This window comes from Doryrhamphus excisus, chromosome 1 (assembly GCF_030265055.1).
Source record: "Doryrhamphus excisus isolate RoL2022-K1 chromosome 1, RoL_Dexc_1.0, whole genome shotgun sequence".
NCBI lineage: Eukaryota > Metazoa > Chordata > Actinopteri > Syngnathiformes > Syngnathidae > Doryrhamphus > Doryrhamphus excisus.
Genome location: NC_080466.1, coordinates 5,808,799 through 5,822,284, shown reverse-complemented (window position 1 = coordinate 5,822,284; position 13,486 = coordinate 5,808,799). Strand labels below are relative to the sequence as shown.

General features: G+C 41.1%; 1 protein-coding gene across 2 annotated transcripts; it reads left to right on the top strand.

Moving 5' to 3' along the window:
- Positions 1–2,670: 2,670 nt before the first annotated feature.
- rfc1 (replication factor C (activator 1) 1) lies at positions 2,671–11,679 on the top strand. 2 transcript variants are annotated; one of them, XM_058090310.1, is made up of 23 exons: positions 2,671–2,837; positions 3,183–3,311; positions 3,395–3,470; positions 3,902–4,018; positions 4,568–4,836; positions 4,925–4,996; positions 5,291–5,368; positions 5,449–5,760; positions 5,881–5,988; positions 6,076–6,255; positions 6,430–6,534; positions 6,629–7,052; positions 7,161–7,276; positions 7,362–7,476; positions 8,470–8,558; positions 8,644–8,781; positions 9,191–9,286; positions 9,363–9,616; positions 9,706–9,823; positions 9,953–10,098; positions 10,828–11,041; positions 11,106–11,285; positions 11,362–11,679. In XM_058090310.1, the coding sequence occupies exons 1-23, from the start codon at positions 2,835–2,837 to the stop codon at positions 11,446–11,448; spliced, it is 3,426 nt and encodes a 1,141-aa protein (XP_057946293.1). In that variant the 5' UTR covers positions 2,671–2,834; the 3' UTR covers positions 11,449–11,679. The 2 variants fall into 2 exon arrangements, with proteins under 2 accessions (XP_057946293.1, XP_057946284.1); XM_058090301.1 differs by having other exon boundaries at positions 11,359–11,679.
- The last annotated feature ends 1,807 nt before the right edge of the window (positions 11,680–13,486 follow it).

Sequence of the window (13,486 nt, the reverse complement as noted above, 5' to 3'; positions counted from 1 at the left end):
TGAGGCTGGTGACCTTGTCAGGCAGCCGAGTCCTTAATAACAGTTGACAGCCGCAAGGCGAAAACAGGATGACACCCCCTCAGTGACCAGCAGAGGCCAGTGTGTGCTTCTAGCTGTTGAACCTCTTACTGTTACCGGAAAGGTACATTAAGAATGGTGAAAATGGTAATGGTTTTATTTCATTTGAACATGCATCAGATTACAATAATTACAATAATATCCCATAATCAGTTCACAGTTCCACATGTGCAAAAGGAGTAGGAAGAAGCAAAGCTTATTAAATCCTACCCCTCCATCTGGTACTTTTACAATCAGTAACTGTTACATTTGTTCACTTCCTGCTTTCCATAATACAGTTTAGGGTTTTTTTTTTTTTAGAACAATTTTTTCTTTGTTCAATACTGAAATATTTCTGGCCACCTTATGTTGTATATTTGTAATATGAGGTTTCCAGATCATATATCCAGCCATTTCGTCTGACGCAAATTGTTTTGTCAGCTTAGTCGTTTAGAGGTACAGGAATGTCTGTGAAAGCTTTGTTTATATGACTCGTTAAGAGGGTATACAGTTCACCTCCGATTTTGGATCAACAGTTGTAACACCTCAATTACTGTACAACAATTCCAATTGTTTGCTGGCAATGAAGGAAGCTAGCAAGCTAATATTTGAAGAGTGTCATGGTTGACCACTGAGTTGAGACACGTCATTTCTGTTGGTGCGGGGAGGACATTTTTTGTAATTAATTCTCACATTCTCTTTAACATACTTGTCATTTCTGTCATTTTCCAACTCTCAGTGATCTCAGTCCACATGCTTAGCGTACACGTGACCAAAGGAATCGTACTGCTAGAGCAAAGGCACCACCGTTCATTTAAAGAAAATTAAACATGACAAGTGTGAACGCATCCTAGGACAAAGTGCATGCACTAAATCAGCATTTTTGAAGAGGACGCCATAGATGTTGAAGACGATGGACTGAGAAATCTATGATGTCATACAAGACACTTGCTGAGTTATCACAATCTGCATAAGAGACAAGACAAAAGGCATGTGAGTGCAAACCTGCAGGTTGGAGTCCCTTGCTTATTGGTCGAGCTTGTGAACCTGAGCTGCTCTTCTACAGTCTACTTAACCTTCATCAGCTTGCCCTTTATTTATTCATGCGTGTGATGTAATGAGACCTTGAGGCTTGTCAACAAATCAAAGGACATTGCATCATTTACTCACTGGTTCTGTATGCAAACACTCAATCACACACATGTATAAACATGAGTTGAGTGTAAACAAGCAAAACTGGTAAACATGACAAAGTATGGGTGATCACAGAAATAACTAGGAATGCTCCGATCAGGGTTTTATGCTGCCGATTCCGATCACATGGATTGATTATACATTTTTAAAAATGTATTTATGCTATTGGCCAGGGGTGCCGTATAATTCATTAAGAAAGGGGTGGGGGCAATATGTCATTTTCATACATAAAATGGCTAAATTAGCTAAAATACAAATATATTTTCACATATTAGTGTATTTAAGGCATTCACAATAGGTATTCTATACTGGTCCACAGGTGTCAGTTATGTTACTGTAATGTTTAGTGAGACGCACAAGCACCAGACTTGATTGTCAGAGCAACAGGCTTTTATTGCAGGTTTCAATTATCTCACAGCAGCCACAACCATAATAACATAATAGTCATCAGTGTTATATTAATAACGCGGGTTACTCTTGCGGACATAACCCACAGAAAACTACTCTGAGCTTCCGACAGTGTTGACTCTGTGTTGACAATGGTCTGGAAAGGTATAAAGAGCAGCATTAGAATCTGTGCAATACAACATAGATATAAAATATAATATATCATAACATAGATGAAGCATAGTAATAATAAATGTTATATACATTCTATAGTATGCAAAATAAAATTAGAATATAAGCTATACAATACAAAGTATGACCCGTGCATTGGAGGACAATACAAAACAATGCACTGCATTGGCTCAGTGCTTTGAACGGTTGTGGTCTCTGACGCCCTCTAGCGGCAAAAGTAAGCTATTACATTAACGAGGCAAAAATGCGTGATTTATAGAGCCCAATAGGCAATTACATATATGACTGAACATGTTACATAAACATACAGGAAAGTAAGTAATATAAACCGAGGAGGCTCTTCGCACACATTGGTGTGAATCTATGAAGTAACAGTTTTGTACTGGACAAGAAACTTACATGTTAAGTCATGAATGCACTGGGGGAAAGTAGCCGAAGTAGCCAAAAAGTAATAACTAAAATAAAGCTATTAATATTACTACTGTTTAATATATCAGGTTTAGCTGTGAACTGGATATAAATCTGCAGACGGAGACCATTTCTTCTCTCTCCTGTAAAACCTCCAAAAAACAACTTTGCTTCTATAATGCTTTTTTTGCCTTCACTTTAGCTATGTTGCTACTTAACTCGCAATTGAAGGCAGGTGTCATGTAAGGACGGCAGGGTAAACATGACACCACGTGACATAGCCAGGAAGTGTGAGGAAGATGAGACCGTCTGAATTCACCAGGCTGATTCGCGGCTGGAGCAGGAGCCGCCGAACGTCTGGTCTTCGTAGACCGGGTAAGCTACTGTCCTGGTAGGATGCAGACCCCGAATTTAAACACAGCCACCCACAACCACTGTGCTCAAGGGAAGTGGTGGCGCAGGGTGATCACGTCATCAAACGTGCTGACGTCGTCCTCAGGCGACTGCAGAGTCCTACTTCGCGCCAAGTTGCAGTGTGATTTTCCTCTTTTTCTAAAAACAAATCTGAAACCAAGTTGTGTGGATACGTGTTCATAATGGTATGTTCTAATTTAGTCTGCAAACAACCGGATTTTCGCGACAAAATGTTAATTTAAAGAACAAATTAGCTCTTTTGCTCACTAATCCGATCGCAGTCGCTTTTAACGTCAACAGTACGGCTGCTAACTTGTCAAAGGCTACTTTGAGTCAGTTTATCGAATCAAATGACGCTCTGCTTCCAAATAATTAGGAAACTGTCCTGTTTAGTACACGGCACGTTACCTTTGGAGTAACAAAAAGTTAGCATTCAGTCATCGATGTGCCTCAGATTGTATATATATGTCAGTCAATGGCGTGTTGCTGTCAGGATTAATGTAACGTTCAATGTCTTTTTGTGCTCGCAGGACATCCGGCGGTTCTTTGCGCCATCCGCAAAGCCCTCAGCACAGAAAGCGGCTCCAAATGGAGCCATCAGCCCGAAGAGGAACCCTTTGTCTTCAGATGAGGAGTTGAAAGAGAAGAAAACGACAAAGGCAAGAAATTACGTAATTTGTATGCAACCCTTGTCATGGTTCTCCTTCACTGTCTGGTTCCTTAATTATTTTTTTTGCCTCAGATGAAAAAACCCCAGAAAGATGTCAATCCCATGGTTGGTGAGAAGAAACGAAAAAAGCATGCCGTCATAGAATCAGGTAGTTATATTTTTGAGATTTACATGTTTTCTTCAGTGTCCCTGCTTGAGAGTCACAAGTGGTCTGCATTTATTTTGCAAAGGCAAGGTGGCAATGCCTGATTACATTCTGTCTCAACACTACTCTTGTTTCTGTTGCAGGAACCATTAAGATTAACATGTGTTTCTTCATTGTAATAGTTGTTCATTGTATTACTTGTGTATGAAGTCGGGTATATGCATTAACATTTATTTTTTAGGGATGACCCAATAGATCTGCCACCAATTAGTATCGTCCGATTTCCATAAAAAACACAAACATCCATCACCCTGCATCAGTGTGCATGCATCTGCCTAAGTACTGTAATACAAAGTCAGATCAGAACAATGGCCGATGGCTGATTATCACCAACAAGCATTTAATCTGCCAACCTTGTTTTTTTGGCTGCTTAGACTCCGACTCTGAGGAGCGAGACAGGAAGTCTAAGAAGTTGTCTGAGAAGAAAGAGAAGATCGGCAAGGCTACACAATCTGCCAAGACAGAGGCTGTTCACTATGTCTCGGAAACAGGTAAAATGGGTGTTGACTTGTGACAATTTGTCCTGGCCTCACCTTGGAAGTCCTACAATTACCTCTAGGTTTGTAACAATCAAGGATTTATATTTTTTAATGTGAAAAAATGATCAGACTACAGTAAATTCGGGTTTATAAGCCGCACAGACTAAATTTAGTGGTCTGCACCTGCCCACGTCATAAAATGGCAGACTATGAAGTCTATGAAGACAAGGCAGTTCTTTATTTGACACGAGCCAATCATGAGATATGAGATATGAATAAACTCATAAAGCGTATAAACAATTAGTAGTAGTCCTAAAGTAAACAAGATTTCACAAGATTCGAATTTAACCATGAATTAGCAGTACCGTTGTATAAGTGGCAGGCTTCAAGTTTAAGAAAAAAGTAGCAGCTTGTACCGGGAATATATCGTTGATGTAATAATGTATGAGACATATATTTTTGTCATGTGTCCTGAAAAGCACCGTGTTTACATTTAAGGTGCGAAACGATGTTAACTAACTTAACGAAGCTTTCTTTTAAAGGATGTGTTTCCCTTTCTAGACTCGGACAGTGATAACTTTCAATCCTTGAAGAAGATCTCCAAAACCAAGCAGAATGGCACCTCCCAAAAGAGCAAATCAGGTGTCAAAGAAGCTGCAAAGTCTCCTATCAAGTCCTCCGTTCAGATAAATACTGCAACAAAATCTCCCCCCACGCCTGTCACTCCGAAGTCGGCCAAACAAACCCCCACCTCCGTTTTTGACTACTTTGGCAGTGGAAGTGTTCAGCGGTCGAACAAGAAGCTGGTGGCCAGCACGAAACGAAAGGCGGTGAGTTGTAACTAACATTTTCTGTTGTGATTTGTTTCTCCCTTCAACATGTGGTTTACAATTCCTAAAAAAGACATTTTACCCTCAGCCCACCCAGGACACAGATGAGCTGAGTGATGAGCAAATCGCTCGACAGCTGCAAATGGTTGAGGATGCTGAGGTGAGCTGCAGGTTGATTGATTGATGTATCTATTGCTTTTGGTTATCAATTTTGAATGCGTCATGATATGACTATAAACTGGTTTGTCTGTTTTTGTCTTTTTGCTTATCTGGACTCACAAGTTATTTGAAATGCACTTCATTTAGCCTTTTGTGACATATAAGTACGTTTTTTAAGTTGTACCTAAAACCTGGGTCTAGTTCTCGTTCATAACCTGATGTTATACTTTATTATATTACATTAAATTCTTCTTGAGGTAATGGTTTTCTGATTTCAATATTTTGTCCTTACTAGCTGGAGAAGCAGATCCATGAAGATGAGGAATTTGCCCAAACGCTTGCCATGCTGGATGCAGAGCCTCAGGCAAAGAAGGTGATGACAACTCGAAGCAGTTACGTGCTTTTTATGTTGCTGTTGCATGAACTCAACTTTTTTTTCATGTTCCCTTGCAGTCTCGTACAGGTTCTGACGATCAAGAGGATGGTTACACATTACACAAGAAGATGAATACCACCAGTCCTTCAAAGACCAACAGAAAAGGCAGCAACTCGGAGGATATGATAGGTCCTTCACCGCAGAAGAGTCTTGTCCCAGTCAAAGCCAGCTCCAAACTGGCCATGATGAAGAAGAAGGATGAAGCAAAAGAGGATGGGGCAAAGAGCAAGCCACCAACAAAATTGGAAGTTTCTCCCAAAAAGGAGCCACATCATATGGGCACATCCAAAACAAGGACGGCACTTCATGCATCTCCTGCTAAACCAGCGGTGAGTTTACAATTGACATACAGATGCTTCTCAATAAATTAGAATATTATGCAAAAGTTATTAGATTTCATGAGTTTTTGAACTGAATTTTTCAAATAAAAATGTTCTCCATCCTATTAGAGTACAAGTCCTGATGACGCAGACAAGAAGAAGCTCAACGCTTCTGCTTACAGGAATTACCTCAACAGAGATGGACCACGAGCTCTGGGGTCCAAAGAAATCCCCACGGTACCACGTACAACTCATCATTCCTGAGGACACATTGTTTATGTTATCTTATGTGTTGCTCATTCCCAACTTTTGTGGTTCTTCCAGGGAGCAGACAACTGTTTGGAGGGTTGTGTATTTGTGCTGACGGGCGTCCTGGAGTCGCTGGAGCGAGATGACGCCAAATCCCTCATCGAACGCTACGGCGGCAAAGTGACGGGCAACGTGAGCAAGAAGACAACCTACGTGGTGCAGGGCCGAGACAGCGGCGTCTCCAAGCTTGAGAAGGTGCTCTTTGCAGCTGGCTTGGTCCAGTTCTTTCATGTGACTGATGGGCGTGAGATATTTTTATTATACAGTAAAAGTCCATATGGGTAATGAAGTTGAAACGTGTATATAATACTAATCAATCAAGCAGTACAAAGTAAATAATACTCTCTTTATGCTTCTGGTGCTGCTCAGGCAGAGACTTTTGGTACCAAAATCCTCAGTGAGGATGATCTGTTGGAGCTGATTAAAACAAAACCAGGAAAGAAGTCCAAATATGAGATTGCTGCTGAGGCTGAGGTCAGCATCAAAAAGGAAGCTTTTCACACACTACTTCACCTTAACTTGTATATTTTGGTGATTTCCTCTTTTTTTTTTTATAATTGTCATCTAGAGCAAAGCCTCCAAGGTCAGGTCTCCCCCTGGCCGCACCCCAAAGTTGACCCCAAAAGCTGCAAAGATATCTCCCTCCAAAGGCTCTTCCAAGTCTCCTCGCTCCCCGAGCCCGTCAAAGACTGGACAGACAATAGGCCACGGTCCCAAGACCAAAAATGGAGCTACCCCACCTGGGAGAGGCTCGTCTCAAACGGCCCGCAGGAACTTGGGCCTTTCTTCTTCCCCGGTCTCAACCTCTAGTCGTCAATCTTCCACATCAGTAAAAGAGGAAGAAACTAGTCTTCTGTGGGTGGACAAATACCGACCGTGCTCTCTGAAGGCTCTCATTGGCCAGCAAGGAGAACAGAGCTGCGCCAACAAGCTGCTGCGCTGGCTGAAAACCTGGCACAAACATCACAGTGCAGGTGCCTCCAAACCACCAGGTAGCAATCGCCTTGTCTTCTTTGGAGATGTTTGTTCACAGAAGCAATCGGAAGTATAAAAATTCTTTTTTTTTTCCTGTGTGTGCCTTTTGTTGTTCTGCTGTGTAGTCGCTAGATTTGGAAAATTTGGGGCAGGGAAAGATGATGGATCTGGGTTCAAAGCCGCTCTACTTTCTGGACCTCCGGGCGTGGGGAAGACCACCACAGCAGCTCTGGTCTGCGAGGTGGGTCAGCCAGTACAGGTTTATCCTGAGGCTCTCGTGTGATGTACAGGCTACTAACTGTCCTTTCCTCTGTGTTGGCCTGTAGGAGTTGGGCCTCAGCTACGTGGAGATGAACGCTAGCTGCACGCGCAGTAAAAACAACCTGAAGGCGGTGGTGGCAGAGTCCCTCAACAATACCAGTATTGAGAGCTTCTACAAAGGTAAAGGACTTAGCGGTTATCCCTTTGATATACTCAACATGAGAATACATCCCTTCCTCCATCATGGTGCAAAAATCATTACCTCACTCTATCCTGTTTTTTTTTAAACATTAATTCATAAACTATTGCTGTTTTGTGGTTGACTACGGCCTAGTTAGTCCAAAAATGCATATTTCAGCAAATTTTACGTATTCTTTGCCTAAATTAATCATATTCAAGCATGGAAATGTTCTAAATGAACTTAAATATGACGACACAGATATTTTTTGAAACACGCAGACGCCTTATTTATGTACTTATTGACAATCAATTTCATGGATTAGACAATAGGTGGTATATTTTTCCACTTTAAGTTAAATAAATTAGATTTCAGCACATTAAACTATGGAAAAACCAAATGTATTTAATAAGAATATTTAGTTAATTAGATTTAGATGTGTTATTTTAGTGTTCATTTTAATTTTTTTTAGCAGTATATAATATATATCATAAATTCCGGTGCATAAGCCGCTACTTTCTTAAACTTTAAACCGCTTATACAGCGGTGTGACTAATTTATGGCAAAATTCCTATCTTGTGACATATCCTTTACTTCAGAACTGCTAATTCTTTAACGAAACGGTAGCTTTTTTCTTTGACAGGAGCTAATCACAAGCTATCAGTGCACTCGCAATGAGCATGTCAACCTCTTACAAATTGCAGAGCGTCAGTGTATAAAACTGTATGACAACATAACAGTGTCATATTACACTAAGCTCATCACACAGAAACTTAACACTCAAAAGGTATCCCTGACAAATATTCAAACATGTACCAATATGAGTTTGCAATTGGTGGTGGAACCCAACTACTTTAATGTTTTTCCATAATGCATTGCGGGTCAGCAACGCATTCACAGCGCTGCAATGACGTCAGCCTCCATCTGGGACACATCTTTCTGCGTATTTCAGCTCAGTGTACAGATGCTCCATGACTGTGTTGTTTTGTACATAGGTACTTCTCAGCAAGTGAGCAGTAAACACGTCTTGATCATGGACGAGGTGGATGGGATGGCAGGCAATGAGGATCGTGGTGGCATCCAGGTATGAAGACCAACACACTTTGGCCTTCTTTGCTCCTTTTTATATTCGGGATACCGTCCAGCACTTACTGCATGTCTTTCTACAGGAAATGATCGGCCTCATCAAAAATTCCAAGATTCCCATTATCTGCATGTGCAACGATCGGAACCACCAGAAGATCCGATCACTGGCCAATTATTGCTTTGATCTGCGCTTTCAGAGGCCGCGAGTGGAGCAGATTAAGGTGCGATGAATGGCAGCTGCTACTGCAACAAAGTGTACATTTACCGCAATGTTGACTTTGTTGTTCCTGGAGGATGGATACCATTGTTTGTTTTTATTTGGACGATTGTTTTTGGTTGGTCATATGACAATACAATACAATTATTTTACTAGATCAAGAGAGTATGGATGCACTACTAACTTCCCTAAAATGGTACAGGTGGTACTTGTGCGTGACAGAAGCCTATTTAGTTTTGCCATCCGTTAGAGTTAAATAGTGGTGGGAAAATAATTTGTTTAAATCGGGTAGAAACATGCCTGAGGTGGATGGATTGTCGTATGTAATCCGTGCGTCTGTTGATCAGTTGAGGTCCAACGACAAGTGTACCGTAAACTGAGGACCGTGTGCTTTTTTTCCTTCTTTCTTTCAGGGCGCTATGATGTCTATCGCTTTCAAGGAGGGAATCAAGATTCCTCCTCCGGCACTTAATGAAATGATCTTGGCGTCCAATCAGGACATCAGACAGGTTTAAAATGAAATAAAATATTTCAATTACATTTTTCACTGTCACTCCCGACTGAAAGTATGCTTCCCGCCTCCAGGTGATCCACAACCTGAGCATGTGGTCGGCCAAAGACAAGGTGATGACGTATGACCAGTGCAAGTCTGATGCCGCCAGTGCCCGTAAGGACATGAAAATGGGGCCCTTTGACGTCTGTCGGAAAGTGTTTGCCGCTGGCGAGGAGACGGCCAAAATGAGCCTCATAGACAAGTCCGATCTCTTCTTCCACGACTACTCGCTAGCGCCGCTCTTTGTTCAGGAGAACTACTTGCATGTTCGTCCGGCCGCTGCCCGGTGAGGGAGGCTTTGTCCTGCTGTTGACTTCAGCACATTGTAATGCTCACACAGAACAATAGTTTGGCTCACACTGTTCCTCTAATTAGCGGCGATGCAAAGGCCCACCTTGTGTTGCTCAGCAAAACGGCCGACTCTATCAGTGATGGAGACATGGTGGACAGACGCATCCGCTCTGGGCAGAACTGGTCTCTGTTACCCACTCAGGTACCCAGTGTCAACATCCGCAGATCAATCTACAATTTAAGACCAGGAACATTAGTCCAGTAGTCCACAACTTCTTTTTACGCTTATAACCATTTGACTGGTGTTGTGTTGTGTTGTGTGTGTTTGTAGGCCATCTATGCCAGTGTAATCCCAGGCGAGCTCATGAGAGGCTACATGAATCAATTCCCAACGTTCCCCAGCTGGCTCGGCAAAAACTCGTCAGCAGGCAAACATTCCCGCATCGTCCAGGAACTGGCCTCACACATGGCTTTGAAGTGAGCAAGGTTTCATTTCGCTATTCAAAAACATGTACAGTCGTCCCTCGTTTATAAAAAAAAACAAAAATGTTTCTACCTTTTCTCGTTCTTAAGCAGTAGAACATAGGTATGTTTCAGCAAAATATTACTTCTCATGCATACATTTCAAGCATAACTTTGACTCAAATTTAGTCGTCTGTATTTGTCCAATATAAACCACAATAACATAAATACAAAAAAAGTCATTTTACATGAAAATAATGAACGAACCATTAAGTAATTACAATTTTCACACTGCATGCATGCATGCGTTAAAATTTCCCTTCAGTGCGTGGCACCCTTCACACCCTTCCTTGTTGCTGTGCACTGTTTTAATGGAAGAGACAATTTTTCAGCCATTTTTTTCTGCTTAAATCTATTGTGGAGTTGCATCATCACCTCTATTCACCTCTTAAGTAAAAGACATATAAGTATGTTGTTGGATCGGGTATTCGGGATTATAAAAACGTCTATAAATATGTCTTTGGTATTGAATGAGTTAAAAACACTTTAAAGAATACACTTCCTGTTCTCCAAAATAAAACACTTCTATAAAAACAGCAATTAGCAATAATTATTAATGCGTGTTCTATGATTGGTCGATCACCAGGACGGGGTTTACTCTGCCTCCTACCCTAAGCCTGCTGGTATAGAATCCTGCTCACCTGTGATCAGATGTAGAAACTGAATGATGTGAATGTGCTGCAGGACGATGAGCAGCAGGCAGGCGGTCAACCTGGACTACCTTTACTACCTTCGCCAGAACCTGCTCAGCCCTCTCCAGAAGCTGGCAACGGAGGGCGCTAGCCAGGCGGTGAGGCTCCTGGACGATTACCAGCTCATCAAGGAGGATGTGGACAGCATGATGGAGATCAGTGTGTGGGGCGGACAGCCTGACCCCTACTCGAAATTGGACTCCAAGGTGAGTCGGGATGCAGTCTCCACATGCAGCTTCATTGAGATCAACGTGCCTTGTCTCCATCCAGGTGAAGGCGGCGTTCACTCGGGCCTACAACAAAGAGGTTCACCTGACGCCGTACTCTTTGCAAGCGGTTAAGAAAGGACGGCGTGGCGGCGGCGGTGGGGAGGAGTTTGACATGGATGTGGAGGAAACCCCAATGTCTGAGGATGAGGGGAGCAACCTTAATACTGACGCAATGATCAAAGTAAGTTTTGAAATTCTTGGCAGGCCCATCCTACTTTGTGTATTTCGTTCACCGTGTGTTTTCTCTCACACAGCAGAAGAAGACCAAAGCCGCCAAAGAGCCCAAAAAGGAAAAGAGAGCGGATTCTGGCAAAGGGAAAGGAAAGGGCAAGGCTAAAAAATGACTGATCAGCAAAGGATAAAACAAAGCAACCGTGAAGATAAATCATGTATTTCTTCATCCTAACCATGATTTTTAAAAATCCTTCATAGTATTATCATGTCAGTACACTTCACCAGGAGCGTTTCCTCTAAAATGTCATCTTCATGTAACTCCAGCTTCAAAGACGGTTGCATTGCTTATGCTCATCATCATCTTGTACATTGAAATGTAAATTAGAGAGATATGCCATTTGTGTGTATGTGTGTGTGTTTCTGGATATGGTTTATTTAGTATGGACTTGGTTTGTCAACAGTAAGCTAATACAATATTTGGGACTGTACCAACATTGGGCAGGGGTGAAGGCCTTCACTTTCATGTAACTAAATCTTCAAAATGAGCGTCAGCTCCACGGTTGATGTCGTGTTAGTGAAACCATCACGTTACTAGTGATATAATGTGGTAACTTTTTAAGATGACATTTGACACTGGGAAAACTATAAACCTGGCATCAAACACTAACATTTCACACATTAAAACATTTCGGGAACTCAATTATATGATAAATGTCCCATACTATCTATCCATACATCCACTTCCTATACCGCTTATCCTCATGCTGGAGCCTATCCCAGCCATCTTCAGGCGAGAGGCGTGGTACACCCTGGTCTGGTCACTAGCTGATGTCACCACAGGATGTCCCATACTTTAATTTAAAAAATCAAGTGAGAGGAAACCTACACTGGGGTCCCAGAAGGACTTAAACATTGCATAAAATGACTTTGTGGACCAAACTCAAGCATTGATGCTGGATTTTAAGAAGCTCTGATGGGAACTACTGATCTTCAGTAAGGTCATGGCTGGTGAGTCACTCCCTCCTACGGTGTTTTTTTCATGTTAATACAAGGCTGCCAAGTCTATACTATTACATCAAAATAAGAAATGTTTAAAATGTAAAATACTTAGGCCCATTTATTTTTTAATAAACTTACAAATCTTTGTGAGTGGTGTAGTGCTTGGTTATCGGTTACATAATTCACCCCGGAACGATCAATAAGGGAGTGGTTGCCACCCGGAGGGGTGCGCGCGAGGGACAGGGGTTTTCTTTTTCCTGTTGTGCTTGCGAGACGGCGTTCAGGTCTCACGTAGCGAAGAGTTCATGTTTGTGAAGAGAATAAAGTTTTCTCCCAAATTCGACACTCCGCCTCAGATTTCAGTTCTTCGGCGCTTCAGTGGTATGTTTATAATCATAAGATAATTCACTTTTACAAAAATGTTTGCTTTCGAATGCTACAGCTACTATTTTTATAAACTGAAAAACTTTCACTTTCCTCCAGGAAATGCACAATACTTTTTTGTAAGTCATTATTTGTCAATAATTGTTATAATGTAGATATCACTACTTCATTATGTCAAGGGTTTTCAATAGAAAATTAACCAATTATGTCAGTTTTATTATTAATTGCAGCCGGGGGGTCGAGGTTTGATTATTATGTTGTGCATTAAGTGTATTTAACCCTTAGATGCATAAGGTGGTCAAAAATGACCCGGTCAGGTTGTTTTCTTGAAATGTCTTTGTAATGAAAAATTGTTATTATTTCATATTCCAGGTATTCCTTAAAAAACATGTTTTTGATATCATGCCATTCACATTTTTAATTTACCTTTTATACATTTTAGTTTTTGTGTTACTACCCTAACCTTCCATAAGTGAGTCAAAAATGACCTGGTAAGGTTGTTATCTTGAAATATCTTTGTAATGATTTTTTTTTTATCATTTCATATTCCAGGTATTCCTCAAAAAACATAATTTTTGATATCATGCCATTCACATTTTTAACTTACCTTTATGCAACACACAATGGATCCTCACATTGGGGTCATTTTCTTTTTCAAAGATGGAAAAAAGTGAAAAATTAAGATGTTTCTAACATGAAATCATTCTTGTGTGGTCCTAAATATAATACTAAATATCATACAAGTGATTATTCCTAACCAAAATGGCAAAATTGGCATAAAAACGCATTGATTCTAGTATGGGTCGTTTTTGACCCACTTATGGA

What these genes read in the sequence shown, in the direction of transcription:
- rfc1 (XM_058090301.1), top strand. An exon ending in CAGAGCCTCAGGCAAAGAAG is followed by an intron (nt 5,369 to 5,448) that starts GTGATGACAACT and finishes GTTCCCTTGCAG; the next exon opens with TCTCGTACAGGTTCTGACGA. An exon ending in GTTCGTCCGGCCGCTGCCCG is followed by an intron (nt 9,617 to 9,705) that starts GTGAGGGAGGCT and finishes TCCTCTAATTAG; the next exon opens with CGGCGATGCAAAGGCCCACC.